The following is a 26,279-nucleotide window of genomic DNA, read 5'->3' as shown; positions in this document are numbered from 1 at the left end:
AACATGTATAAATCATACTTCTAATTGGGCTAGTGGCACATGTCTGTAATCTCAGCACTCAATAGAGGCTAAGCAGAGGGGATCTAGCTGGGTAACACAGCTAGACTGTCTTTTTTAAAAAAAGAACAAGAGGGTAAACTCTTGCCGCTTTTGATCAACATGTACCTCCCCACTTTTTAAAAAGAGGCATGGTCTTACTATGTTGCCAAGGTTTGTTCCAGAACTCCTGGGGCTTACGTGATCTTCCTGCCTCAGTCTTCCAAACAGCTGAGACTACATGGACATGCTATTGTACCTGACTTCTCCTCTTTAAGATTGCTTAGTTTGAAAACAAAGTGCCCTATTCTTTCGCATTAGATTCTGTTCTTAATTCTCCTCTTCTAGGCCTCTCTTACACAGCCAAGGGAAAAATAATACGAAAGCACTCAAGCAACATGGGGACAGAGATGGCTTCTCTTGAGTTCTGAGGGTCCAGATCAGAGAAGTACAGGGAACTTGGAGATCGGTCAAATTCCTCCTTGACCCAGAGAGCAATTGAGTATACCCTATGTGAGGCCACATTCCAGAAATCAGGTCAACATTCAAACTAGTGAGGGCTGACGGAGAGAGCCCAAGGCCCCATCAGCGGAGTTAGAACTCTGGTTAGGAAATAAATCACCACAGTGATCCCAATGTACTGTTCTTAGGCCCCCACTTAGCATACCCCACAGAGAAATCACCTGGAGACCTTAGTGGCCTTGAGGATGTGACCTCCCACAGGCAAGGATGATACTGCTGGTTTCCACTTGTGACTGATACAAGTGCACAGGAACATGCCCATCCCAGAGCCCACAAGCCTCAATAGTAGGCTGCCCTGCCCAGGGAAGAGCAGAGATGTGGCCAGGAAGATGCAGGGGAAATTTAATTTACATAGCAGCCACATGGGGCCCAGTCAAGGTGGGGCAGTGGGGGGCAATTTATAACCCCAGAGGGAGGGCACCCCCCAGCCCTTCCCCTGGGACACAGTCCTCACAGATCCTTGGATGGGGCTCCCCACATTGTGAAGAGGATGCTCCAGTTGAAAGGAAGAGATGTGGGAATAAGGCTGTCCCCAAGTAGGGGAAGTCCATGGCCTGGAGTCAGTTGCCTACACGTGGGCCCAGGGGTCTGCAAGATCAGTCCATGTCCTGGGCACAGTCCTCAACCTAGTGGCCCTAGAGGAAGCCTTCCCGGCGGAACTGTTCCTGGAGAAGGGCGCGGTACTGGTCAAATCCCCCTTCAACCCGGGTGACACCGCCTCCTTCACACACCCAGAGCTCCCTGCACACCAGCCGGATGAAGCGCTCATCATGGGACACGAGAATCACGCCACCCTGAAAGACAGGAGAGTACATGTGTGCAGGAGTGCCAGGAGCGGCCAGGCCTGTGCAGGAGCAGTGGAAAGGCATATTCACCTTGAAATTATTGAGAGCACGACCCAGAGCCTCGATTGTCTCCATGTCCAGATGGTTTGTGGGTTCATCCAGGATATAGAAGTTGGGACTGGAAGACAGAACACGGGTAGGTTGGCAGTTATGGGATCAGGCTGAGGGGAAGGAAGAAAATGAACCTCTCTGGCACAAAGATAAAAGACCATTTTCTAGAGGGCAAGAAGGGGAAATGGAAGAGCAGGAACTCTAGGAAATGAGGCCTCACCAAGGCATGGTCATCTGTGCAAAGGCTACGCGGCTCTTCTGGCCTCCAGACAAGCTTGCAACAGGGCGCATGGCCAGTTCCCCAGAGACGCCATAGCGACCCAGCTGGTGGCGATATTCCTCCTCAGGCCGTCCTGGAAAAGGCTCCAAACATTAGATGAGCTCTTGGTCCAACTCCCTTCCTTTTCTCCAGCCCTTCCTCCAAATCCCCATGTCCTCACACCTAGATTCAGGTAGGTTGCTCTGTACCAACCAAAGCCTGTCTAGCTGCAGAGGTCATCCAAGGCCCGTTTGCCTCAACCCAAATCCCTAACTCACCGGGAAACTTTCGTGCGAGCAGCTCTACAGCACTGACGTTCAGGTCCAGCTGTTCTACGTGGTGTTGGCTGAAATATCCAATCTTCAGATTCCTACAGGGAAGAATGAAGTTAGAAGGCACTGAGTATGAGTGTCTACACTCAATGTAGGTGATATGAGTCCGTATGAATGTGTGCATGCAATTGGGGCACCTTACCTGTGGGCATGTCTGATGCCCCTAACAGGTGCCAGGTCCCCCATAAGCAGCTTCAACATGGTAGATTTCCCAGCCCCATTCTCCCCAACCTGTAAGAAGCAAAAACATGCTAATGAGTGTGCATAAGTGTGTGGAACAACGGAGGGAAAGAAACAAGATCAGGGTCCCTCGATGTTCTGACAACTCCTAAGCAAAAAAATCTGGCTAAAAGACTATAGTCTGGTGCTGGTGGCTCAAACCTGCAATCCTAGCTATTCAGGAGGCTGAGATCTGAGAATCATGGTTAGAAGCCAACCCAGGCAGGAAAGTCTGAGAGACCCATTTGCAGGTAACCACAAAAAGCCCAAAGAAGAGCTACGGCTAAGTGGTACTGTGCTAGCCTTGAGCAAAAAAGGTAAGGGACAGTGCCTCAGGTCCTGAGTTCAAGCCGTAGTAACAACACACACAGAAAAAAAAAACAACTATATCGACAGGTGACGTAAAGACACAAAGGGCTGATGGCTCACACCTGTAACCCTGACAACTCAGGAGGATGAGATCTGAGAATCACTGTTGGAAGCCAGCCCAGGCAGGAAAAGTCCATGAGACTCTTATCTCCAATTAACCACCAGAAAACTGGAAGTGGAGCTGTGCCTTGAAGTGGAAGTACACAAGCCTTGTGCAAAAAGAGCTCAGGGACAGTGTTTATGCCGAGTTGAAGCCCCATAACCAACAAAACAGAAAAAAAAATACAAAGGCAACCAATACTTGAGTTCCTCCTTAGCACTAAGAATTTACTTTTCCCAAATAGCCAAGTGTGGTAGATATTACCTCTCTTTATTGGAAAAAGGAAAATGCTGGATGGGCTGGGAAGGTGGCTGAGTGGTAGAGCGCTTGCCTTGCATGCATAGGCCATGGGTTCGATTCCTCAGCACCACATAAGCAAAAAGAAAAAAGCCAGAAGTGGAGCTGTGGCTTAAGTGGTAGAGCACTAGCCTTGAGCTGAAGAGCTGAGGGACAGCGCCCAGGCCCAGAGTTCAGGCCCCACGACCGGTCCCCCTCCCCACCCCACCCCCCAAAAAATGCTGGTAAACCAAGCTAGTGAATACTGCAGTTAGGATCTAAACTAAACCTTCACCTTGAAACTTGTGCTCTTGCTTCAATATTTCATTGTTGTTGAGATAACCTCAGAACTGAGTCCACTATGGTAAAATATTCTAAGTACTCATAAAATGCAGACTGCTAGTATGTGCATCTCTAAGGGCAGTCTTGTAAGGCTAGAGGGCTGGGGTGGGAGAAGCACAGATGTCTTTTGCCTAGCCCACTGTCTGTGTACCTCCTCCCCCCTCAGCCTCACACTCAGTCTGATCCACACTTGTTGGAGTGGAAGACTGCTAGAACATAGTCGAGAGAGAAACAGTAACCATACCACGCATATTCGAGACTCAAGGTCAGCAGATACAGACAGACGATTAAAGATGACGTGTTTAGGATCATAGTAGAAATCCACCTCATCTAGCTGCAGAATTGGTGGTGAGAACTTCTCAAACCCATCAGGGAATCTGTAAGAGGTACAGGGAGGGGCATGGTGGGGTTGGTGAGAAAAAAAAGAGGCTCCCCACCCTCCCTCTGGCTTAGCACTCACTTCATCACGACCTCAGACTCCTTGTCCACAGGCTTCAGCTCAGGTCTGAGGGGAGAGAAGGGAGATAGGATACACTAGGTTTCATGTCTTCAATTGTGTGTGTGTGTGTGTGTGTGTGTGTGTGTGTGTGTGTGTGTGTGTGTGTGTGTGTGTGTGTGTGTGTGTGTGTGTGTGTGTGTGTGTGTGTGTGTGTGTGTGTGTGTGTGTGTGTGTGTGTGTGTGTGTGTGTGTGTGTGTGTGTGTGTGTGTGTGTGTGCGCACGTGTATATGTGCTGATACTGAAGTTTGAACTCACGTTCTCACATTCATGCTCAACTTTTTTGCTCACAATTGGCACTGCTATCAAATGGCAAGTAGAAATAAGGCATCCCTCAGTTCTAACAGGTCCAGCTTTCTGCTGGATAATAGTCTTTCCAATTTGTCTGTCTGGGTTGGCTTTGAACTTTGATCCTCAGATCTCAGCTTCCTAAGTAACTAGGATTATAGATGTGAGACTTTTTTGGTACCAATACTCAGGACTGCCTTCTCTTCCTTGGCTTTCTCACTCAAGGCTAGCAGTCTCCCAACTGAGTCATACCATTACATCTTGCTTTTAGCTGGGTATTTGGAGATAAGAACCTCATGGACTTTCTTGCTCAGATCTCAGCCTCCTGAGTAACTATGATTACAATGCCCAGCATTGAGTATTTTTAAAATTTTGATCATGGGCTTGAATTCAGTGCCTGGGTGTGATCCCTGAGCTTTTTGCTCAAGGCTAGTGCTCTGTCACTTGAGCCACAGCACCATTTCTGGTTTTTTGGTGGTTAACTGGAGATCAAAGTCTCGTGGACTTTCCTGCATGGGCTGGCTTTAAGCCATGATCCTCAGAGCTCAGCTTCCTAGCTTCCTGAGTAGCTAGGATTACAGGCATGAATCACTGCTGCCCCGTTGAATTTGTTTATAAGAGAAGGCCACCTATGCAACCTATATTTGCACAGAAATTGCTATGGAGCCTAAGTTGGCATTGAAGAGATCCTCCTGCCTCTATCTCTCAAGTGTCAGGATTACAGCCTTGTGCCACCATGCCCTACTAAGAAATAACTTTATTATGGCTAGAGGTATGGCTCAGAAGTAGAGGCCTTGAGTTCAATCCTCAGCACTACAAACAACAACAAAAATTAAAACTGATGCAAGGAGCTGAAGCAATAGGACTATGAGTTATCTCTAGGGGATACATAGTTTGAGGCTAGCCCAGGTTATATAATAAGACCCTGTGTCAAAACAACAACAAACCCCCCAAATTTATAAACTGCTAAAAGACAACTTTTTAGACTTTCTTTTTATACAAATAAATGTGGTATAAGCAGGCTGGGAAGGTGGCTCAGTGGTAGAGCGCTTGCCTTGCATGCATGAGGCCCTGGGTTCGATTCCTCAGCACCACATAAGCAGAAAAAGCCAGAAGTGGCACTGTGGCTCAAGTGGTAGAGTGGTTGCCTTGAGCTGAAGAGCTGAGGGACAGCGCCCAGGCCCAGAGTTTAGGCTTAGAGAAAGCTTAGAGAAAACTTTGGAAAAACCCTATATTCCTCTCACCTGGGTAATACAATACATTCATTACAATACATTCATCTAATTCACTATCTGCTGAAAAAGAAAATTATCTTTTTTGTAGCTCTACTGGTACTGAGGTTAAACTCTACAACTTAATCTATGCTCCTAGGCCTTTTTGCTGCTTATTTTTGGGATAGTGTCACATTTTTGCCTGTGCTGACCTGGTTATCTTCCTGTGTATGCTTCATGAGTACCTGGGATAAGGGCATATGCCAACCTACACAGCTATTTTGTCTGGCTGTCCTCAAACCTTGATGCTCCCCATCTCTGCCGCCTAAGTAGCTAGAATTACAGGCATAGGCTATATTCAGTTAAAATTTTTAATTTTTTTTCACTACTAGGAAATGAACCTACAGCTTCTTACACATACATGCAGAGCATCTCTACCACTGAGCCATGCTGCCAGTCTTTTTTTTTGGCCAGGCTTGGGGCTTGAACTCAGGGCCTGAGCACTGTCCCTGACCTTCTTTTGTTCAAGGCTAGCACTTTTCCACTTGAGCTATATTGTCACTTCAGGATTTTTCTGTTTATGTGGTACTGAGGAATTGAACCCAGGGCTTTATGCATGCTAGGTAAGCACTCTACCATTGAGCCATGTTCTCAGCCCTGTCAGTCATTTTTTTGGTAATATGTACTTAGTTAATATAATAGTGATATATGTGTCTATGTCATAAAGTTTTAAGCTTTCCCAATCTAATTTCCCTCCCAAATTTCTAGAAAAGCGCATTATCATTAGTTGTTAAAAAATGTAAATCAAAACAATATCATCTCACACCTACCAGTACAACCGAAATTACAAAATAAGAAGAGTGGCTGAGCCCCGGTAGCTCATGCCTATAATCCTAGCTACTCAGGAGGCTGAGATCTGAGGATTGTGGTTCAAAGCCAGCTCAGGCAGGAAAGGCTGTGAGACTCTTATCTCCAACAAACCACTCAGAAAACCAGAAGTGGTACTGTGGCTCAAGTGGTAGAGCACTAGCCTTGAGCTGAAGAGCTGAGGGAAAGCGTTCAGGCCCAGAATTCAAGCTCCAGTCAAAACAAAAACAAACACAAAAAATGTGTTGGGAGCAGAAGGTACATAAGCCTGTAATCCTAGCACTTGGCAGGAGAATTCAAAGTCTGAGACCAGCTTGTAAGAGGGAAAGGGTACCAGGCACTGGCTCACACCTATAATCCTAGCTATTCAGGAGGCTGAGATCTGAGGATCATGGTTCAAAGCCAGCCAGGCAGGAAAGTCTATGAAACTCATATCTCTAATAAACCACAAGAAAACCAGAAGTGGCACTTTGACTCAAGTGGTAGAGTGCTGGCCTTGAGCTGAAGAGCTTAGGGACAGCGCCCAGGCCCAGAGTTCAAGCCCCACAACTGACCAAAAAAAAAAAAAAGGGAAAGGAAGGGGAGAGGAGAGGAAAGGAAAGGAAGGGAGGAGAAGAAAAGGAGAAGGAGAGGGGAAGGGAAGGGAAAAAGAAAAGGGAGGGAGGGATAGAGAAAGGGAAGGATCCAAAAAAGCAAAACAACAACAACAAAAGTGGTCTGACAGGCAGGGTGGCACTGCCCCAGGTATGGGGAAGTGGAGGTGGAGGCTGAGGCAGAGGCAGGGAGCTGAGATCCAAAGTGAGACCCTGACTCAAAAAGGCAAGAAACAAAAAGCCTGGCAGATGCTCAAGAAGTTAAACAGAAATTACCATGTAAGAGCACCAACTGAAACAAAAACTTCTATGTCCTGGTGAAAACTTAAAAAGGTTCATAGCAACAAAGTACCATAATTGAAATGGAAAATAACACAATGTCCATTATCTGATGATCAATATACAAAATGTTGCAAAATGACAATGGACTGTTATTCACCACAGAAAGCAATGAAGTGCTGATGTATGCTACAATATGAATGAACCTGGAAAACATGTGAAAGAAGCTAGACACCAAAGATCACTTGCCAAATGACTCTGTTTAAATAAAATTTAAAGATTAAGTAGCTGTCTAGGCCAGAGTCAAATTAACCCTCCAAGAGTAACCTTCCTCTCCTTTCCTGCAGAGGAGCAAACCGAAGTAGGCTACTAGGATCCCTCCCAGAATGGGAGGGATCCTGGCAGCGGCTTGCAAAATGAGGGAAGAAAAGGGATAAAAGGCAGGTGCCAGTGGCTCACACCTGTAATCCTAGCCAGCTACTCAGGAGGCTGAGATCTGAGGATCATGGTTCAAAGCCAGTCTGGGCGGGAAAGTCCGTGAGACTCATATCTTTAATAAAACACCAGAAAATCAGAAGTGGAGCTGTGTCTCAGGTGGTAGAGAGCTCGCCTTGAGCTGAAGAGTTCAGGGACAGTGCCCAGGCCCAGAGTTCAAGCCTAAAGACTGGCAAAGAAAAAGAAGAAAAGAAAAAAAGATAAAAGGAGCAGGTCCTGGCCAAGGTCATGTACTTACAGCTTCTCCAGCATCTTGAGTTTACTCTGTACTTGGGAGGCCCTGTTGGCATTGTAGCGAAACCGGTCAATGAAAACCTGTAGGAGAAGGAGGCAGGCATTGGTCAAGCTCTCCCTACCACTAAGTCTAATAGCCCACGGGATGCTATGCTCATCCTTGACTCTCCCCATACCTGGATATGCTGGCGATACTGCTGCTGTGCCTCATATTCACGCTGCTGATTGAGCAATCGCTCCTGCTTGCTCTTGATGAAGGTCTCAAAGTCTCCCCGGTAGCCATCTAGCCGCTGGCTGTGCAGATGGATGATGTCTGTGGCGATGGCGTTCAGGAAGTTGCGGTCATGAGAGACCACTAAGATTGTGGAGGGCCATGTCTGAGGATCACAGGACAGCAGGCCCGTTTGGGAGGGCAATCAATTCCTGGGGCCGCAAATGTCATGAAGGTAGACTTTCCCAGAACCTATTCCACAGCTTCTCCCTAAACTCACCTGCAGGTAATTCTCCAGCCACAGAATAGCTCTTACATCCAGCATGTTTGTAGGTTCTGGAGAGAAAGTTGGGGAGAGCACATACTTGGGATCAAAGGCCCAGAGAATTAGGAACACCCTTTCCCACCCCAAAGTCAGGGTGCACTGTGTCAAACTCACCATCTAACAGCAAGAGATCTGGCCTATGAGAGAGAAGAATATAGCGTGAGGGTTTAGGTTGTCGACTTACTGTCACATCCTTAAAGCTAAAGCCCATTACTCATAAGGCCCCAGATAGAGACCCCATGAAACTCACCTAGCAAACAGGGCCCGTGCCAAGGCCAGTCTCATCCTCCAGCCACCTGAGAACTCCCTGCAGACAGACAGAAAGGCAGGAGTGAGTATGTACCAGGGCAAGCAGGGGCAGAAGCAACAATATTCAGGGCCAACAAGAATGCCAAGGCTCTCACCTGGTAGGCTGCTGCTGCATTTTTGGTGTAAAGCCAAGCCCAGCAAGAATGACTGATGCCCTAGGAATTAAGAGATTGAAGAATCCAGTTAGAATAGTTCAGAAGAGAAAAGGTGAAATGTGATGGAGCAAAGGGACCTTTTACATACCTGGCAGGTGCCTTGTCTGCCTCAATCTCTTCCAGTTTGGCATAGATTTCTGCCAGCTGTGCAGCTTCAGAGCCCTCTGCCCTGAAGAGAAAAAGCAACCAGCATTAAGTTAAGTCAGTCTAGGAGGAACATGTCCTGTACATATACAGTTGGAAAGTAGGACACTGGTTCTCTTGTTGCTAGGATAAGAACAGAATACAGAGAAGATCTATTTGAAGTAGTGAGAGCAATGGATGCTGTGTAAAGAATGAGGGCTTTGGGGTCCCACAGTGCCAAGTTCCAAGCTCCACTGGTCCCAAGGATTGACATGTCAATCATGGATGGAGACACCATGGTGGGCATATGGAGGAAAACTACTGCTTGGTACTCCCAGCCTAGAACTCCTACCTGCCGGCAGCAATCTGGCCACTGAGCTCCCGCTCCCTCCGTAGCAGGTCCTCTCTCACACTATCGCTCTCCAGCACACTCTGCAGGGCAGGGGTGTCATCTCCAGCAACCTCCTGCTCTACATGCAGCAGGGAAATGTGGGCTGGAACCCGCAGGCTCCGGGTGGCCAGCATCTTCAGTAGAGTGGTCTTCCCTAGCCCATTCCGTCCTACCAGCCCATAGCGGCGGCCCCATGCCAGGTTCACATCTGCTCCAGCCAGCAGTACTCTACAGAGGAGACAGAAATGAAAGCAAAGATGCTTCAGAAAAAGGCTTGTGGCAATTTCACAACAGTTCCTAACATTGATTTAGCTTCATTTCATCCATCCAGATTCTCCCTTAACTGGAAAAAAGAAAAAGCATGCCTACAACCTCTTTGCCCCTCCATGACACCATTTTCTCACCTATCACCAAAGGACACATCAAAGTTCTCAATTCGCACATCATAGGACTTGTTCTTGCCAGATGATTCCAACCGGTTCTCTTTTCTGCTGCCTGCCTGGCTGGCTGATGCCTCTTCCAAGACTCTATTAAAAGGAAAAATAGATGGTTTTTAGGGATCTCACTCTTTGGGTCCAGCAGACAGGTCTGTCTCCTAAACCATTCTTTCCCAACTCACAGTGGGTTGCTGGTCTTCAGTGTGTCCTTTTCTGAGCGTTTCTCCTGTTTTGCCTTCAGTCGGGCCTCGGCCTTCTCTAGCTTCTTTGCATTCACTGTCTAAGTGAATTCCAAACACAACTATTTTACCCGAGTTACAAGCTCGGGAAGGAGGCCCAAGAGAGAGCCCTTCAAATAACCCCTCAGAATGTACGCAGGATGAATAGACTCAAAGATTCAGGGAAAGACACAAATCATAATTCCCTCCGGAAAGATACACCAACATTGATAGTCAACTCCCACCCCCATCATAGCCACAGCCCCATGCTTTCTCCTCCTCACCGAGGACTGTTCTCTCTTTAGCAGTCCTGGAAGTTTGGTGTCACAGTCTGTAAGCGAGAAGAAAAGCAGTCACCTTCTCCCTGAGGGAAGGGAAACTAATATTTTGAGTAACCAATAAGAACCAGGCACAGACATAAACACTTTTCAAGAGAGTTGTTATAATCCTGGAAGAATTGTCTTTGAATCAAAAATAAATCTCTTCCAAGGGCATAGACGTTAAAGCACATAAACTCTTACAAAATCATGCTGTTAGTTAAGTTGCAAAGTTGTGGAGTGAAATCAAGTTTATCCAGCTCCAATGCCCATATCCCTCCTCTCATACCCAGAAGCTTGGAGATCCCTCTAATTCTACTCTTTCACCATAGGCTCTTGCCCTCATAAACATGTCAACTAGCTCCTACACTTGTCCTGAGATGCAGGGGGGCAGTGGAGGCAAAAGTCAGCTAGTTCTGTCTCCTCTCACCGTAGTTTTCTGTTATCTTAGACAGCTGGATGGGGGCGTCCAATAGCACCTGGCTGTTTCCCTGGCTCGGCGGCTCGGCCCTACACAGGTGGGGATAGAAAGCAATTAGGAGTCTATGACCATCAGGCTGTCCGCCCGTCCCGCACAGCGGGTCTCCAGGCCGTTCGCCTCCCTTCGTCCCCATCGGTCCCACACGCAGCACTTACAGGCGCAGAGTGTTGTACATGCGCTGGCACACAGCTCTGATGCCCGCGTCATCTTTGCTGTCCCCAGACACCTCTTGCAACAGTTCCCCCACAGCTTCCACCAGGTCATCCACAGACTCGAAGTCCGCGCTGCCGCTGTGCAAGACGCCTGGCCGGGGCGTGGCAGGACCGGGGAGATACCGGGTAGGGGGGACAAACAAGCAGTTTCAGTGCCCGGACGCCCCAGACGGGGCTCCAGACCCGGCCGGCCCTCGGGACAAGAGGTCACGCAGAGGGGAGTCTTGGAAGACGTCTGCAGTGCTCATCTTCCTTAGTCTTTCCCCTCACTACTGCTTTGGCCTCCCTAACACGTTAATTCAGCGCGGCTCACCAGTCACGTAGTCGAAGACCTGTCCGTCAATGTCGGGGAACTCGCTCCGCAGGATTTCGGCGCAAGTCGCCATGTTCCAGTTCGGACCTCGTCGGCGCAGACGCCGTGAGATCTCGGCCTAAGGCCGCCCCCTGTCTTTCCTCTGGAATCACGCCCCTCCTCCCAAAGCGCATGCGTAACGGTGACGCAAGATAGGATCGGAGTGCTAGGAGCCCGGGGCGGGGCGAAGGAGAGCGGGGGGAGGGAATGAAATCGTGCGCAAGCGCTCCCGCCGGAGCTGCTCCCTCTGCGCCTGCGTGAAGTGCTAGGTTGAAGGTTAGCCGTCATGCTGTAACACGCTGCCTCCTGGGAGGCGGAGCTCCGGAGCCGGGAGGGGCGGGGCGGGGCGGGGCGGGCAAGGCTTCTCCAGCACGGGCCAGGGTGGTCCTGGAGCCTCCCAGCCCCGAAGCTGACGAAGCACTTTGGCAGCTTTCAGGCCTTCGCGGAAGCGCCTCCGCCACGGCACGCCTAGCAGCTGAATTTGGAGACCACGGGAGCAGTGCTGACTCATGCCAGCAGCGACGCCCTCGCAGGGGCCTCCACCGTCTTCTGCGTCCGCCTCGGCACCCACCTCCACTCAGCCGGGCCCACCACCGGGGCCCCGCACCCCATCCCTTTCGCGGTTTCTGACAGTTCAGCGAGCCATCCATCGAGAATTGTGCCATTCAGTTCTTCCACCCCTGCAAGGCACAACTCACTACCGCCAAAGGGGCAAGACCACCAGAGACCTCACCGCCTTTATTCGCGGTTAATTCTCGGTCTACACCCGAAGGAGCCTTCCAGCACTCTGATAAGTTTGAGAGACCATCCCTTCTCTGAGAGCCTCGGGCAACTCATTAAGGCGAAGGATCACGTTCTTCCAAATCAGCTCTAAAACTGACAACTGAAATTTAGCACTACCTCCCCCCCTTTTCTTTTTGCCAGTCCTGGAGCTTGAACTCAGGGCCTGGGCACTGGCCCTGAGCTGCTTTTGCTCAAGGCTAGCACTCTACACTTGAGCCACAGCACCACTGCCAGCTTTTTCTGTTTATGTGGTGCTGAGGAATCCAACCCAGGGCTTCATGCACGCACTAAGCCACACTTCCAGCCCCTTCCATTTTTGACAGGCCCAGGCTAGCCTCAAACTCACTATCTTTCTGCTCGCTTTAGTCCTCCATTTGGATTACACAGTGCCACAATGAAGAAACAGTCCCAACACTGAACCTCCGTCCAGATCTAATAACCATTTTATAGGAATTGTGGATTAAACAGGAATATGCTGTGACTGGGGTGGGTTGCAACAGGCAAACAGTGATCAGAAAAGTATAAGTCAGGCTTTTTTCAACAAGTATAGGGGCTGGGAAGGTGGCTCAGCGGTAGAGTGCTTGCCTTGCATGCATGAGGCCCTGGGTTCCATTCCTCAGCACCACATAAGCAGAAAAATGCTGGAAGTGGCGTTGTGGCTCAAGTGATAGAGCGCTAGCCTTGAGCTGAAGTGTAAGAACAAAAGTGGTGGTAGAGGGCAAAACCTGGAAGTTATACTTAAGATGAATTAACCAACCACAATGAAATCTATGGGTGTGACATAAATGGCTGAGTTGATGATGGCTGAGTGCTGGACATGGAGGCTCATTGTTCTACTTCCATCTATGAAAATTTCTCTACTATGTATTTTTTTTTTTTTTGGGGTCAGTCATGGGGCTTGAACTCTGGGCTTGGGCACTGTCCCGGTGCTCTTCAGTCAAGGTGAGCACTCTACCACTTGAGCCACAGCACCACTTCCTGTTTTCTAGTGGTTTATACTTTTCTGCTCAGGCTGGCTTTGAACCATGATCCTTAGATCTCAGCCCCCTGAGTAGCTAGGGTTACAGTCGTGAGCCACCGGTGCCTGGATTAATATGTTTTTGTTTTTAAATAAAAAACTAGCATGAAGTTTGTGGCTCATAATGGTAATTCTAGTCTCACAGGAAACTGAGAGCTGAAGGTTTGAAGCTATCCTGGGCATTTCAGCAAAATGCCAAATGGGAGGCATGGCTTAAGTGGTAGAGCACTAGCCTTGAGCAAGGACTCTAAGCTCTAAATTCAAGCCTTGGAACTAACAGGTGTGTGCACACGTGCACACATTAGACTAAAGTGATGAAAGCAAATGTGTTTTGTTTCGTAATCTTTTTGTGTGTGTGCCAGTCATGGGGCTTGAAGTCAGAGCCTAGGAACTTTACCTGAGCTTTTTTGCTGAGGGCTAGTGCTCTACTACTAAAACCACAGCTCCACTTCCAGCTTTCTGCTGGTTAATTGGAGGTAAGTCTCACAAACTTTCCTGCCTGGATGGCTTGGATTCTCAATCCTCAGATCTCAGCCTCCTGAGTAGCTAGGATTATAGGTGTGTGTCTAGCAAGACCATTCCTTTTCACTGGGGCTTGAACTCAGGGCCCTCATAGTCTTACTTAGCTTTTTCTACCCAAGGCTGGCAGTATGCCACACTCCCACTTACGGCTTTTTAGTGGTTAAATGGAGATGAGTCTCAGACTCAGCACCCTAAGATTTCAGACTTTTGAGTAGCTAGGGTTACAGAGTGTGAGATATCCATGCCTGGTGCAAACCTTTTTTCTGTCCCAGCACCTGACTCCACCTCTGGATATGGGATACTCCCTTCAGTAATTAATTTACCATACTTTTTGTTTTTCTTTTTTTGTACCGGTCTTGTGCCTTGAATTTAGGGGTCTGGGTACTGTCCCTGAGCTTCTCTTGCTCAAGGCTACCACTCTACCACTTAAGCCACAGCACAACTGCTGGCCGTTTCTGTTTATGTGGTACTGAGGAATCAAACTTAACATGCTTCAAGCATGCTAGGCAAGCACTCCACCACTAAGTTGCATTTCCAGCCCGATTTACCATGCTTTTTTTTTTTTTGGGGGGGGGTCCGGTGGTGGGGCCTGAACTCTGGGCCTGGACGCTGTCCCTCAGCTCTTCAGCCCAAGGCAAGGCCAGTACTCCACCACTTGAGCCACAGCGCCACTTCCGGCTTTTTTCTTTTTGCTTAAGTGGTGCTCAGGAATCGAACCCAGGGCCTATCCATGCAAGGCAAGTGCTCTACCACTGAGCCATCTTCCCAGCCCTTTACCATGCTTTTTACTGGAGATGTTTACGAATCCATCAGAAGTGGCATAAGGAAAACAAAAGCCTCTGGCTAACCCCGCAAGACTCAGGAAGCTAAGCTAATTCTTAGGATGGAATTAAGAATTAAGTTTCTGGGGGGAGGGGGGAGGCGGGGAAGGGAAGTGAAGGGTAAACAAAGGAGGAGGCTGCAATGCTTGGTAAGAAATGTATGCATTATCCTGCCCATGTAATTGTAGCCCCTCTGTACAGTATGTTCTCAAATAAAATAAAATACAATTAAAAAAAAATAAAAAAAAAAAGAATTAAGTTTCTGAGGATGTCTATAAAACCAAATCAAACCTTTGATTTGTGCTAATTAGAAAAAAAATTGCCTTAGTGAGGAGGTACATGCTTACAATCAAAGCACTCAGGAGACAGAGGCAGAAAGATCTTAATCCAAGCTAAGTCTAGGTTAAGCAACAAAGTCCTATATCAAATTAAAAAGAAAAGAAAAAGCTGGGAGTCAGTGGCTCACACCTATAGTCCTAGCAACTCAGGAAGCTGAGCTGAGGATGGAAGTCAGCCAGCCCAGGCAGACAAATGAGGTTCTTACCTACATAACCACCTAAAAGCCAGAACTGCAGGCATGGCGCAGCTCACTTGGGGCCAGCCTTATGGGCATGTGGGAGAATCAAGCATGAGCTCCTGGAGTTCAGGTCCCAGTACTTGAACCAAAATAGAAAATACCTTTAGGAAGGATTCTACTCTCAGGGAACTGCGACCAGGTAGGGCTACTTGACCTTAAGGCTGTTTTCTTGTTAAGAGTCAGGAGACCCAAACCAACACCCAAGGATGGCCCAAGACAGGCCTCATTGGAACAAAGTAACCTTGAGAGCATTTAGAAAATTCTACTCAACCAAATGGTATAAGAAATCATGGGAGAGCTGGGAAGGTGGCTCAGTGGTAGAGTGCTTGCCTCTATGTATGAAGCCCTGGGTTTGATTCCTCAGCACCACATAAACAGAAAAAGTCGGAAGTGGCACTGTGGCTCAAGTGGTAGAGCTCTAGCCTTGAGCTGAAGAGCTGAGGACCAGTGCCCAGGCCCAGAATTCAGGCCTCAAGACTGACAAAAATAAATAAATAAATACACCTCCAGAGCCTGCCATCAGTGGCTCAGGACTGAAATCCTAGCTACTCAGGAGGCTGAGATCTGAGGATAACAGATGGAAGCCAGCCTGGGCAGGAAAGTCTATGAGACTCTTATCTCCAAAAACCACTCACAAAACTGGAAGTGGCACTGTGGCTCAAATGGTAGAGCGCTGAAAAGCTGAGGGACAGCGCCCAGGCCCAGAGTTCAAGCCTCATGACCAACAAAAAAATGAACAATTAAAAAAAAAAATCATGGGAAAGGCAGTCTTACCAGTTCCCCTCTCCCACTGGGCTCCCCATCAACACTTAGCCACCAAGTTTGTTCTACAGTTTATTGGGTTTATAACTGGACGAAGTCACACGTGTACAAAATGAAGCTCACACTATCCCAAAGCAGAGAAAGGACGGAGGGCTGGGGATCTGTTACTGGCCTTTGGGGAAGCTCCAAGGTGAGAGGCAGCCAACTCTCCCACTCCAGAGGAGTGGCCACAGGGGTGTGGGGAGAGGGACTCCACCTGGCTTTGGTCACAGAACTCATAGTCTGGCACTTGGCCAGGACAGATGGATGGAAGAGCAGGAACCCCAGAAACCACCCTGCCCAGGAAGCCAAGGGACTGCTCTATCAGTCTCACTTTCAATGTCATTGGTCCAGACCTAGACTCAGGGGCTGGCGCAAAGGGAAGGCAGCAAAGCAGTGGGGAGGAGGAGATATTGATGTGTGGTGGCCAGGGGTAGCTAGACCTGTGGAAGGTGGGTGGGGAGCTGGGCTAGTTGCCTACTGGCAGCTAGCAGCGGGTTTCATAAATGCCACTTCGGCCAATATAGCGCACCCATTTGATGACATCGTGGTCGCTGTAGTTCAGCTTAGGTTCAAACACCTTCAAGTAACGCACCTTGAGGCCAGAGGGGGCAAATGGCACCTGTGAGGAAGAGTGCAAGTCAGAAATAGGGCTTCATGGCTGCTCTCCTCTGGCAAATTGGAGCTCTACTTCGTGTTCTACAAGTGTTTGAATAACCAGGATTCTGAAAGAAGCTGGAGGGAGCTGGGGTGATGGGGAGTCCTCAATGATGTTTGCAAAAGAAAGCATATTTAAGAATAGCAATCATCTTGGGTCTGAAGTCAGGCCCCATTTTCCATAACTTGAGTCCCTTTAATCAGTAGGCAGCAGTAGCCACAGAATCACTTCAGAGAAGTACTTACCCTGCTCAATATATGCATTTGAAGGATAAGGTGGAGCAAATTATAGGTCTAAGATGTATATAGCAGTCAATTCATAATTCTGTCTGAAAGGAAACTTGCTGGCTAACCTAACATTCAAGTAATCTAAATGTTTCTAAAGAAATGTGTCAAGCCAAGAGAAGTCGAAAGATTTTTCTTTTTTCTCAGTGTGAATAGCAATTTCTTTTTTCTTTTCCTCTTCCTCTTTTTTTTGCCAGTATTGGGGCTTGAACTCAGGGCCTCATGTTCTCAATGGCTTTTCTTTTTTTGCTCAGGGTTTCCTCTCTTAGAACTAGAGCCATGCCTACACTTCTGGTTTTTTTTGTTTAATTCTCCAATTAAGTCTCATGGATGGAGCTGGGAAGGTGGCTCAGCGGTAGAGTGCTTGCCTCACATGCATGAGGCCCTGGGTTTGATTCCTCAGTACCACATAAACAGAAAAAGGCTGGAAGTGGTACTGTGGCTCAAGTGGTAGAGCACTAGCCTTGAGCTGAAGAGCTCAGGGACAGCGCCCAGGCTGAGTTCAAGCCCCACAACCGACCAAAAAACAAAAAAAGTCTCATGGAAATGTCTGTCCAGGCTGGCTTTGAACTGTGATTCTGAAATTTTAGCTTCCTGAGTAGTGAGGTCATTAAAGTTATAGGTCATTAAAAGAGTTGAAGAGTTGAAAAGCTGAGTGCCAGTGGCTCACACCTGTAATCTTAGCTACTCAGTAGGCTGAGATCTGAGAATTGTGGTTTGAAGCCAGCCCAAGCAGGAAAAGTCCATGAGACTTTATATCCAATTATCTACTCATCAGGAAGCGTGCCAGCCTTGAGCAAAAACACTCAGGGAAAGCACCCAGGCTTTGATTTCAAGCCCCAGGACCCACACAGGAAAAAAAAGGGGCTGTAGTGGTAAAAGAATAGCTAAGAATTAAAGCCATTTCCTTGCTTTCTAGGCCTCAGTTCCCTCACCTCTTAAGGTACAGAGGTAATCTATCTCTTATATCTCTCCCAGCATACCCTGCCATAATGCTTAAACCTTTCCTTTACCATACCTCAAAGTTCATGGAAATGGGGGGTCGAGCCCATTTCTTCTTGTCATTGGTGGGCAGAAGCTCAATCTCTGCACTGATCTGCGATTCCTTCATGCCAGCCATGCGCTTGATTCTGGGAACACAAGGAAAATGGGTAACAAGTGCTCATGGCACTTTGGAGGTATTTCAGAGTGTTGTACATTTTAAGCACAAAGGAATGCCTAAGAGTACATGAGAGGGCAAGGAAAAATGGCCAGATTCTGATAACCACTTGCTATGGAACCTTGGGTCTGCTAGCTCCTGTAGCTCTTAGGGCTGCAGTTTCTGCTTAGAGAGGTGAGCTATCCCTTATTTTCAGATATATTACAAGGAGGGGCAAGTGGGAAAGTCTCTTGAAAAATCCAATCTTTGTTTTTTCTTAAATCAGTCGTGGGGGTTGAACTCTGGGCCTGGGCACTGTCCCTGAGCTCTTCAGCTCAGGGTGAGTGCTCTACCACTTGAGCCACAGCACCACTTTCAGTTTTCTGATGGTTAATTGTAGACCAGAGTCTCATGGACATTCCTGCCGGGGATAGTTTTGAACCACGATCCTCAGATCTCAGCCTCCTGAGTAGCTAGGATTATAGGTGTGAGCCACCAGTGCCCAAGAAGACCCAGTCATTTTTTGAGCCAAGCCCTAGTACAGGCACTCAAATGCACGTGTAAAGGTGACAGCACAAGCTGAGGTCCTAGAAAAGTTATCACACTTCTACTCCCTAACCCACCCTTAACCTCAGTAAGAAAGTACACTATATAAACTTCAGCCCAGCTGAAAGCCCTGAAGCAAAGACTCACTTCCATACAATGGCGTTCTCGCTGGCCTTGTACTTGGCCTTCCCCTTCATGCAGATTACCTGCACCCCGCTTGTGTTCAGTGGAGTTGGGATTCTCACCTAGAAATAACAGTCAGGAAGCTTTGTTACTAAGTGACCCAATAGAGCTGCCTTTGTGTCTATTAACAAGTTATCCCTCCCCAAGTCTCCTCTCCTTACCTCAATCTTCTGTGCTAGGAGTGAGGGCTTGAAGTTGGACTTGATGACCACCTTGACCTCCAGTTTGGTGCGCCCCACTTCCCGCACGAGTGGAATCACCCGGAAAGGAAGGATGATGTCCTTGGTGGTACGATACCTTTGGGGATGGACAATGTTGGCATTGTAGGACTCTTCGTCTCCCACCTTTCTCCCCACTTGCCAGTAGTACCCACTGCCTCCTCACTCCCTAATGGCACCTCATGAGCTCAAACTCTCCATCTGGTGGGATGAAGCTGATGCTGCGTTCAGAGTCAAACTTGCTGAGCCGCACACACTGGTGGAAGGTGCAGTCATCAATGGCAATTGATTGCTTCCCACTACAAGCACAAGCAGAAACATTCTTCCCATCGGTACAGGAATGGTAGGTGGCAGACAGGGTGGCCACCTACTCCCAGTCCCTTAGGCTATGGGAAGCTGCCAAAAAGAAGCTTCTGACTCTGTCCCACAGTTCAAGATAAGATAGCTTTTCAAGGTTATCACCATCTTTTGAGATCCCTGCTGCAGTAGACTGGTTGTTTTAAGCATATGAGCAGAGATTGTGGGTAGGTATAGACCAAACAAAGGAGCTTGCTGAGGATAGTAGACTAATGACAATCCTTCCAGCTCTCTTACCAGTGATGCTGAGAGCAATCAGCCAAGCATATCCTCAGATGGAGTTTTTAATTCCACTAGATTGTTCAGAAGGCACCTATTGTCATTAAAACCGCATGGAACACTCCAAGGCCTACCCACTCTTTCCCTCTTGCTCCCTTGACATAAGTACCTCTTGCTTGTTTCATCAGCTGTGCCTTTGCCCTGCTTTTCAATGACAATTTTGTCATTCATCCCAAACTTGCACTCAGGCATGCCACTCAGGTAGCTCTTCATCACCACCCGGCCTGACACATGGGCACTCAGCACCTGCCCTGGTGACAGAACAGATAAACAGAAGCAGCTGAGTCAAACAGGCTCAGGATCCTGCCTGGGCCCCTCTAGCCTGGAGCACAAGAGCATCCTTACTTACCCTGAGGGGACATGAGTAGGTTTACACTCTCCAGAACATCCAGAAAGAGTTCATTCCGGCGATACTTGATGCCTTCTCGTCGCCAGCCAATCTGCCCAGTCACTTGGCTGGTGATCTGGGATTGCTCTTCTTTTGTCTATAGGAGGACAGAGACAAGCAGCAATGCTCTCATTCATTCCCCCCACTTTCTTTTTTTTTTTTGGGTCCAGTCGTGGGGCCTGAACTCTGGGCCTGGGCACTGTCCCTCAGCTCTTCAGCTCAAGGCTAGCACTCTACCACTTGAGCCACAGCGCCACTTCCGGCTTTTTTTTTTTATGTGGTGCTGAGGAATCGAACCCAGGGCCTCGAGCATGCAAGGCAAGTGCTCTACCACTGAGCCACCTTCCCAGCCCTCCCCCCACTTTCAATAACCCTGTCTCCCCCAACTCCATCCTCATCCCACCCAATTCTGGTCTTCATCTTGGAACCCATCCTCCCCTATAAGTCTCATGGGGCAGGGCCTGGAGAAAACAGCAAACTGCAAAAGTGGAAACCAAGGGAACATTTACCTGATGCTGGAGGCCGCAGGGCCAACAAGGTTCCCACAGGAAACAGCAGGAGAGGCAGTAAAGAAGGAAGAAAGGATGGTTTAGATCCCAAAGGAGAGACTGTATGTTCTTCTCTACAGGAACACCAAGCCTCCATGCAGCCCCCACCCCTTCCCCCGAGTGCAGAGGAAATTGCTTAAGCTATACTTATGGTAAGAGAGATGCTGAATCGGCTGCTCCTGGGATGGGAAGGCCACAGGAGGAAAAACAAGCCTGCAGCCATGGCAGGAAGCTCAAGCTAGCACTTCCTGTCAAGGGCAGGCTCATGGGGGAAGTCAGTCTTTACCCAGTTTGTGATCTGTACAATTTGAATACCTGACTTTTGATGCCCTGCTGGGTGATAAAAGTTTTCAGTGCGCCTGTCTCCGAGTTCTGTGGATAGCCAAAGTCAAGGATCTCTGCAATAGGAAGGGAACCATAAACCCTTGGATAAAACTCAAGGCTTCTTTATTCCATTTCTCCTCAGGCCTGGACATGTCTGGCCAGCACAGCCCCAGTACCAAAACTGTAACAGGGTCTTGCAATTTTGCGGCATTTACTGTGATTGAACTTCCTAAGCAAAATCTAAATGTCTGATTTTTCTTAAGAAATCACAGAGAGGAAGACACGTGACAAGTGAGAGTTGAGGAAGCCCTGACCTCTAATTTTCTCTAGAAAACAGATGTTGGGAAGGATAAAGGACCTAGAGAGGAATATCGCAATAGAGTATTAGGTCCTCCTTTCCCCTAAGCTCTGAAACAGCTGTTGAGATGAAAAGCTAGGACAGTCGTGGAACTAAGGCACAAATCGCCAAAGTGAGAAGAGGCATACTGGAAGCTCAGGGACCAAACCAAGTCAGGTTTCAGCCCTGGGAGAGACCAAAACTTTCCCACCCCCACTTGCTGGCCTATTTCAGAGTAGCCTTTAGGTGTCACTGTAACTGGCCTTTCCAGGTGCATGGAAATCCTAATCCTAGAGACCAGATACTTAAGACACAAAGTTCTGAGTATACTGTGAGACCTGAGATCTATGCCTGCTTCTGGGCCCCACTCAGTTAGGTTCAGTCCCATTCCACCAGCCACCACGCCTTCCTCACCATCCAGTAGCTCGTATATGAGCACAAAATTGTTCTTGATGTTTTCCTCACTGATCTTGCCAAAGTAGGCAGCCATTACGTCACACATTTTATAGAGGAACTCGAAGACCATGGCAGCATTGACATTCTGCTTGGTGACAGCTGCCAGCCAGATGTTAGACCGCTTAACATGGAAGAAGCTGGTGCGAGCGATGTTGGTGACAGGGCTGCGCACCTGCTGCCGTGCATGGATAACATTGACACGAAAGGCATCCACTGCATTCCTCCTAAGGGAAGAAAAGGGTACACAGAGGTTGTTCAGCACCCTCACCAGATGGGAAACAACCACAGATACCAGCAGCCCCACCCTCCACACTGCTAAAATCTGACACTGACTGGAAACCACTAGGGTGGTTCCCTTCTTATGGCTCCCAATGCAGACACTGATGGAGGCCAAGTGCTAGGCTGGTGTCTGAAAGGCACTGGAAATAGGGAAGTCAAGTAGCAATGATACGGTAAGAGGGCAGATGTAATCTCAATAAAAAGAAGTTCATCAAGGATAGAGACTCCCCCAAGCCTGGCCCCAATCTCCCAGCTATAACCTAGTGATACCTTGCTAGCATCCCAGCCCAGAAGACAGAGTCCTAGGGAGCCTAGTGAGCCCACTGGTGGGCAAGCCACCTCCTCTGCAAGTTGGACACAGTCAGTTTGACCTCAGAGAAGGCCTTAATCTATGGGGAGAGAAATACCATGGAGCCATGGAGCTCTGCTGCCCATTCTTGTCCAGGATCCAACTTTAGGGCAAGTTCGGGGAATAAAAAGGGATGATAAAAAACGATGGGGGGCAGGGCCCTCCACCCACATGTACCTGGATGGCAGCTTGATAGGCTGCTTACCTATTGCTACGGCAGCCAATGAGATGGGATGAGAAAAATGACGCCAGCAAGAAGAGGAAAGTGACAGCAACGAGAGAGAGGGTTAGACATACAACACACCAGGGAGGGCAGCATACACTATGACGTAGAAGCAGACAAGTCAGGCAAGAGGTGGAGAGCACAGCAAGGCATGCAATGGTGTGTGACCAGGCCATGGCTTAACCAGGTCCACCCAAGGCAGAAGGAGCCAGCCAAGTTCAAGAAGGCAATGCATTGTCACAAATCTAGCTTAGCCTCATCGCCAACCAATGGACAAACAGCCACAAAGGCCAGGCCAAGCCAGCTATCAGCCGGGGAGCCAAGGAGCTAGGGACACTCCCAATCAGGCCCATTCAGAGAGTATTTATCTTAAGCTCTTTAAAGAAGAAAAACAGCACAAACTAGAGGAGCCTAATCTCATTAGAGCTGCAGAGGCTAGAATAGATTTCAATGTCAGGGAAGAACCATGCTCTACTGGGTTGGTCAAGGAGAAGTAAGACTACATGGTTTACTGAATCCAGGACATGAGCTCTCTAGGTCTACTTGGATGGACCAGAAAGAGCATCATTGACTCTCTGCCCTTCAATGACCCAGAGGAACTGAAAAGAGCTAAGTCAGCAGCCTCACTTCTGAGAAAGGGAGTGAGTAGAGGATTCAACAGCCTACAAAGGCTTTTAAGTGAATCCAGTTGAGCCTTGTCAATGTTAGAAGGGTTTTGGGAACAAGACTGACTTACATGGATCAGTACCTCCAGCCCTGCACTAATCCATTTGCTGAGGCAGCTCTCCTCCTACGAGGAGGAATCAACCTACCTAGGCAAAAGCAACCAGGCCCATTAACCAAGGGGCACAGGAGACAGGAAGGGCATGATTTCCTAAAGTTGTAAGGGGTAATCATTTCGGAGGTCATTCTGCAAGTCTTGCCTGGCAGCCAGCATAGACTGCTGGGCCAATGCCACCAGTCTTAATGGGAACCAGGCTGAACTGCATGCTAGGGCTGAGGGGCTTTGGTGGTAGGGGCACAGCTGGCTCAGTCAGAGGACTCACCCGATATCATCTCGGTAGACCCGGGAGATAAGCACCTCCCCTTTGTGATTATAGATGAATAAGCCTCCAATCATGGCGGCAGCTCAGTCTCCTCCGCCCATCGCTCTGAGAACCGACCTAGGACAGGCAGGGGCAGGGTAAGCAGAGACTTCAGAACCCCTGCCAAATGTCCCCAGTGGAGCTTTGCAGGTCACTGGTCCTGACTCAAAGCTCCAGCAAGTAACCCTTCGGACCTCCTAGGCAAGCAAGCTCCTCCTCCTCTCAGCCAGGCTCTAGTTCCTGTTTATCCCACACTGGAAGGGATAAGGAATCTGAGAGCCTTGGGGCTCAGGATCCTAAGGCCATTTTGACCCTTCTCCCTTTTGTGTGGCTGAGTCACAGAATAACCCCGCCTCCACCCTTCACAGAGCTGAGCTCAGCAAGGATTCTTTTTGGGCCCCCTCCTGTGTAGATTCAGGCTTTAACCAGTGAGTCACTGGGAAGGCTTGCCCAGGGTGCCAGGAATGGCGGTAGGAATTATTCCTGCTGGCTCAAGCCTGAGGCACCATAGGCACAACCTTTAGGGCACACAGTCTCTCAGGCTTCTCTACCCTTCTAAGAAGGGCCTGAATCTCCAGAAGTCTACACATTCCAGGAAAGGGTGTGCAGGATGGGGTGAGGGGAGAGAAGGGAGGCCTCAGGCCCTGACATAGACCCAGGAATGTGGCCTAAGCCAGCACATCTCTTCAGGCAGCCAGATAAGCAAGCAAAAGTGCAGAGTTCAAGAAAGGCTTCAGTGCTGGTAAACTACATTTCGATGACCTAGCTGTTTATTACAGTTATTTCTAACCCTCCCCCCCCTTTCAAAGAGTTCTGGAGTGTGGTAAAAATGAGTTTGTGTGTTTGTCCAAGTTTATAAAATTAATAGATCCTTCCAGCCAAAACTGACTCCAGGCCCACAACAACTCATTTCTGGACTGAGTGCTCAGAAACAAGGGGACAGAGTAAGTCAGAATGCCTGAATTTTCTGAATTAACTAATCTTAGACTGTTTGAAAAAACGGGTAATTTGGCATTAGATTTCCTGGATTAGCTATAGTATTAAAATTTCACAGCGTGTAGTTTAGCAGACTTTCCTAAGTTGGAAAATAAAGCCTTTTACCTTTTACTGTGAGGGTCACTGTCATCCAGACCAGTTAGAAATCTCTCAAGGGGGCAGACACATTCCTATCCCTCAGGAAGCTGAGGAAAGGAAATGTAAAATGGAGGCAGAACCCCGGGCAAATGACCAAGTCCACAGGTACCAAGAAGGTAGGTCAAAGCACCAGAACCAGAGGTGGAGCATTGAACAGGAACAAAATGCTGAAAGCCTGGCAGTAACTGCCAGCGGGGTTGGGCCCCTAGCTGCAACCAGAGCTGGTGGGGGCCCCTAAAGGAAAGGGGTTCTCCTCAAAGCAAAGAGGAAAAAAATGGAAGAGACTGACAATGGAAAATAAGGGGACACTGGGAGCCGGAGGCCTACTTCGTGGTTTCAGTGCAGAGGCAGGAGAGGATGGTGGTCTTTTCGCCGGAGTGGGGGTTGGAAGGAGACATCTTGGGAGGAGATGGAACCTTGGGTGCGGGGCTGTCACGGGTCTGAAGAAGAGCCGCAAGGTATCTCCGAACTGGGAGGGGGATCTGCGCGGTCTAAGACCTGTCACCATCCCCACACCGGCACCTGGGGATGTCACGGTCCCGGGAGACAGGGGAATGGTCGCTCCCCGAGGCCGGGCGTCGGGGTCTTAGGTTTGTCACGATCCTAGAGAGGGATCGCCGCGAGGCGGCCCTGCTCGGGAAGGATCCGCTCCGGTCCCCGTCTCCCGAGAGCGCACGGCGGGTCAGGCGGAGGGCGTCGCTCCGCGCCCATGCAGCAACCGCGCCCAGAGCGCCCCCACCCAGCCGTCAGCTCCCCGCTGGGTCTGAAGGCTGAGGCCACTCCCGGGCGTGGGCAGCTTTCTATCCAGCTCAGTGCAGAAGAGAGCAAAGCTGGGCGGTAGGGCGGGCGGGCGACCCGCGACCTCCTCTCCCACCCTGTAAGGCCACATCCCCAGCTCACCTGGCGTCCGCGGCCCACTGTTCAGCCGGCCCAGCCACTATCCGGTTCCCAAGATGTCCGCCCGCCCCCCAGCTCTCCAGCCCGCTGCCTCGGCTTTCACTGCAGTGCCGTGGCCCCGCCCCGGACTCAGCTGCGCCTGCGCACCGGCCTCTCGCGCCGACTACAAATCCCATAAGACCCTGCGGCCTCTTCGCGGACAATTATGAGCGCCCTAGATTTAGCAAAACTACAACTACCGACTGCCTTTTGAAAGCCCGTGACCTTAGCACGCCGTACCCGAAATACACGTCCCTGCACTCATTGTCCCGCCTACTACGCTTTCCTTACTGAGCATTTTGGGAAGTATAGTCTCTCAGCCACTGGGTTCGTAGTTCAGAAAGTGAATTAGTTTGTTGAAGTTGTAAACTTCGAAATGCTGTAAGCCTTTCAGAGTCCTCGGTCTGGCTAGCCTCACTTTACGAACTATCACACACATTGGCAGAAGTGCTAGTTCTGAACTTACTGCCTTTTAATACTACCTCTATTTTCTTATATATTGGTTTCACACATCAGCACTTTTTCCAAAGATTAAGATCCGAGAAATAGGATAGTGATCGTGCAGATTAATTCTTGGGAGAAATACATTAAAGCTTCTCAAAAAAGTATCAGTGATCTCATCAATACTTGTGACTGTATGTTATGTGCTATCTAGCACAAACATTTCTTAGGAAACGATAGGTAGGTAT

At 48.9% G+C, this 26,279-nt stretch overlaps 2 protein-coding genes across 2 annotated transcripts; both read right to left on the bottom strand.

The window, feature by feature from the left end:
- Positions 1-883: 883 nt before the first annotated feature.
- Positions 884-11,452, bottom strand: Abcf3 (ATP binding cassette subfamily F member 3). Its single transcript, XM_070029708.1, has 21 exons — positions 11,308-11,452; positions 10,938-11,085; positions 10,732-10,811; positions 10,269-10,315; positions 9,949-10,046; positions 9,734-9,856; positions 9,291-9,557; positions 8,904-8,984; positions 8,756-8,815; positions 8,602-8,658; positions 8,466-8,488; positions 8,307-8,362; positions 7,992-8,192; positions 7,820-7,896; positions 3,812-3,856; positions 3,596-3,728; positions 2,188-2,276; positions 1,992-2,083; positions 1,675-1,807; positions 1,434-1,521; positions 884-1,352 (listed from the first exon to the last, which is right to left on the bottom strand). Exons 1-21 carry the CDS (start codon positions 11,378-11,380, stop codon positions 1,194-1,196), a joined length of 2,130 nt encoding a protein of 709 aa, XP_069885809.1. The 5' UTR covers positions 11,381-11,452; the 3' UTR covers positions 884-1,193.
- A 4,436-nt stretch (positions 11,453-15,888) lies between these two features.
- On the bottom strand, positions 15,889-25,658 carry Ap2m1 (adaptor related protein complex 2 subunit mu 1). Its single transcript, XM_070029706.1, has 12 exons — positions 25,555-25,658; positions 23,482-23,598; positions 21,543-21,808; positions 20,783-20,865; positions 20,429-20,434; positions 19,881-20,016; positions 19,641-19,782; positions 19,075-19,194; positions 18,839-18,974; positions 18,642-18,739; positions 17,829-17,940; positions 15,889-16,490 (listed from the first exon to the last, which is right to left on the bottom strand). The coding sequence occupies exons 2-12, from the start codon at positions 23,553-23,555 to the stop codon at positions 16,356-16,358; spliced, it is 1,308 nt and encodes a 435-aa protein (XP_069885807.1). The 5' UTR covers positions 23,556-23,598; positions 25,555-25,658; the 3' UTR covers positions 15,889-16,355.
- Positions 25,659-26,279: the final 621 nt, after the last annotated feature.

Source organism: Dipodomys merriami, unplaced genomic scaffold (genome assembly GCF_024711535.1).
Source record: "Dipodomys merriami isolate MVZ:Mamm:240054 unplaced genomic scaffold, mDipMer1.0.p SCAF_2, whole genome shotgun sequence".
Classification (NCBI taxonomy): Eukaryota; Metazoa; Chordata; class Mammalia; order Rodentia; family Heteromyidae; genus Dipodomys; species Dipodomys merriami.
This window is presented reverse-complemented; position numbering and strand designations above follow the sequence as displayed.

Excerpts from the sequence above, each read along its gene's own strand:
- Abcf3 (XM_070029708.1), bottom strand. The coding sequence starts at position 11,380 with ATGGCGACTTGCGCCGAAATCCTGCGGAGCGAGTTCCCCGACATTGAC. Across the intron at positions 9,857-9,948 it reads CTGAAGACCAGCAACCCACT|AGTCTTGGAAGAGGCATCAG; the intron begins GTGAGTTGGGAA and ends TCCTTTTAATAG. Across the intron at positions 9,558-9,733 it reads GATGTGTCCTTTGGTGATAG|AGTACTGCTGGCTGGAGCAG; the intron begins GTGAGAAAATGG and ends TCTCCTCTGTAG.
- Ap2m1 (XM_070029706.1), bottom strand. The coding sequence starts at position 23,555 with ATGATTGGAGGCTTATTCATCTATAATCACAAAGGGGAGGTGCTTATC. Across the intron at positions 19,783-19,880 it reads CCTACTCATGTCCCCTCAGG|GGCAGGTGCTGAGTGCCCAT; the intron begins GTAAGTAAGGAT and ends TTCTGTCACCAG. Across the intron at positions 18,975-19,074 it reads GGAGAGTTTGAGCTCATGAG|GTATCGTACCACCAAGGACA; the intron begins GTGCCATTAGGG and ends CCATCCCCAAAG.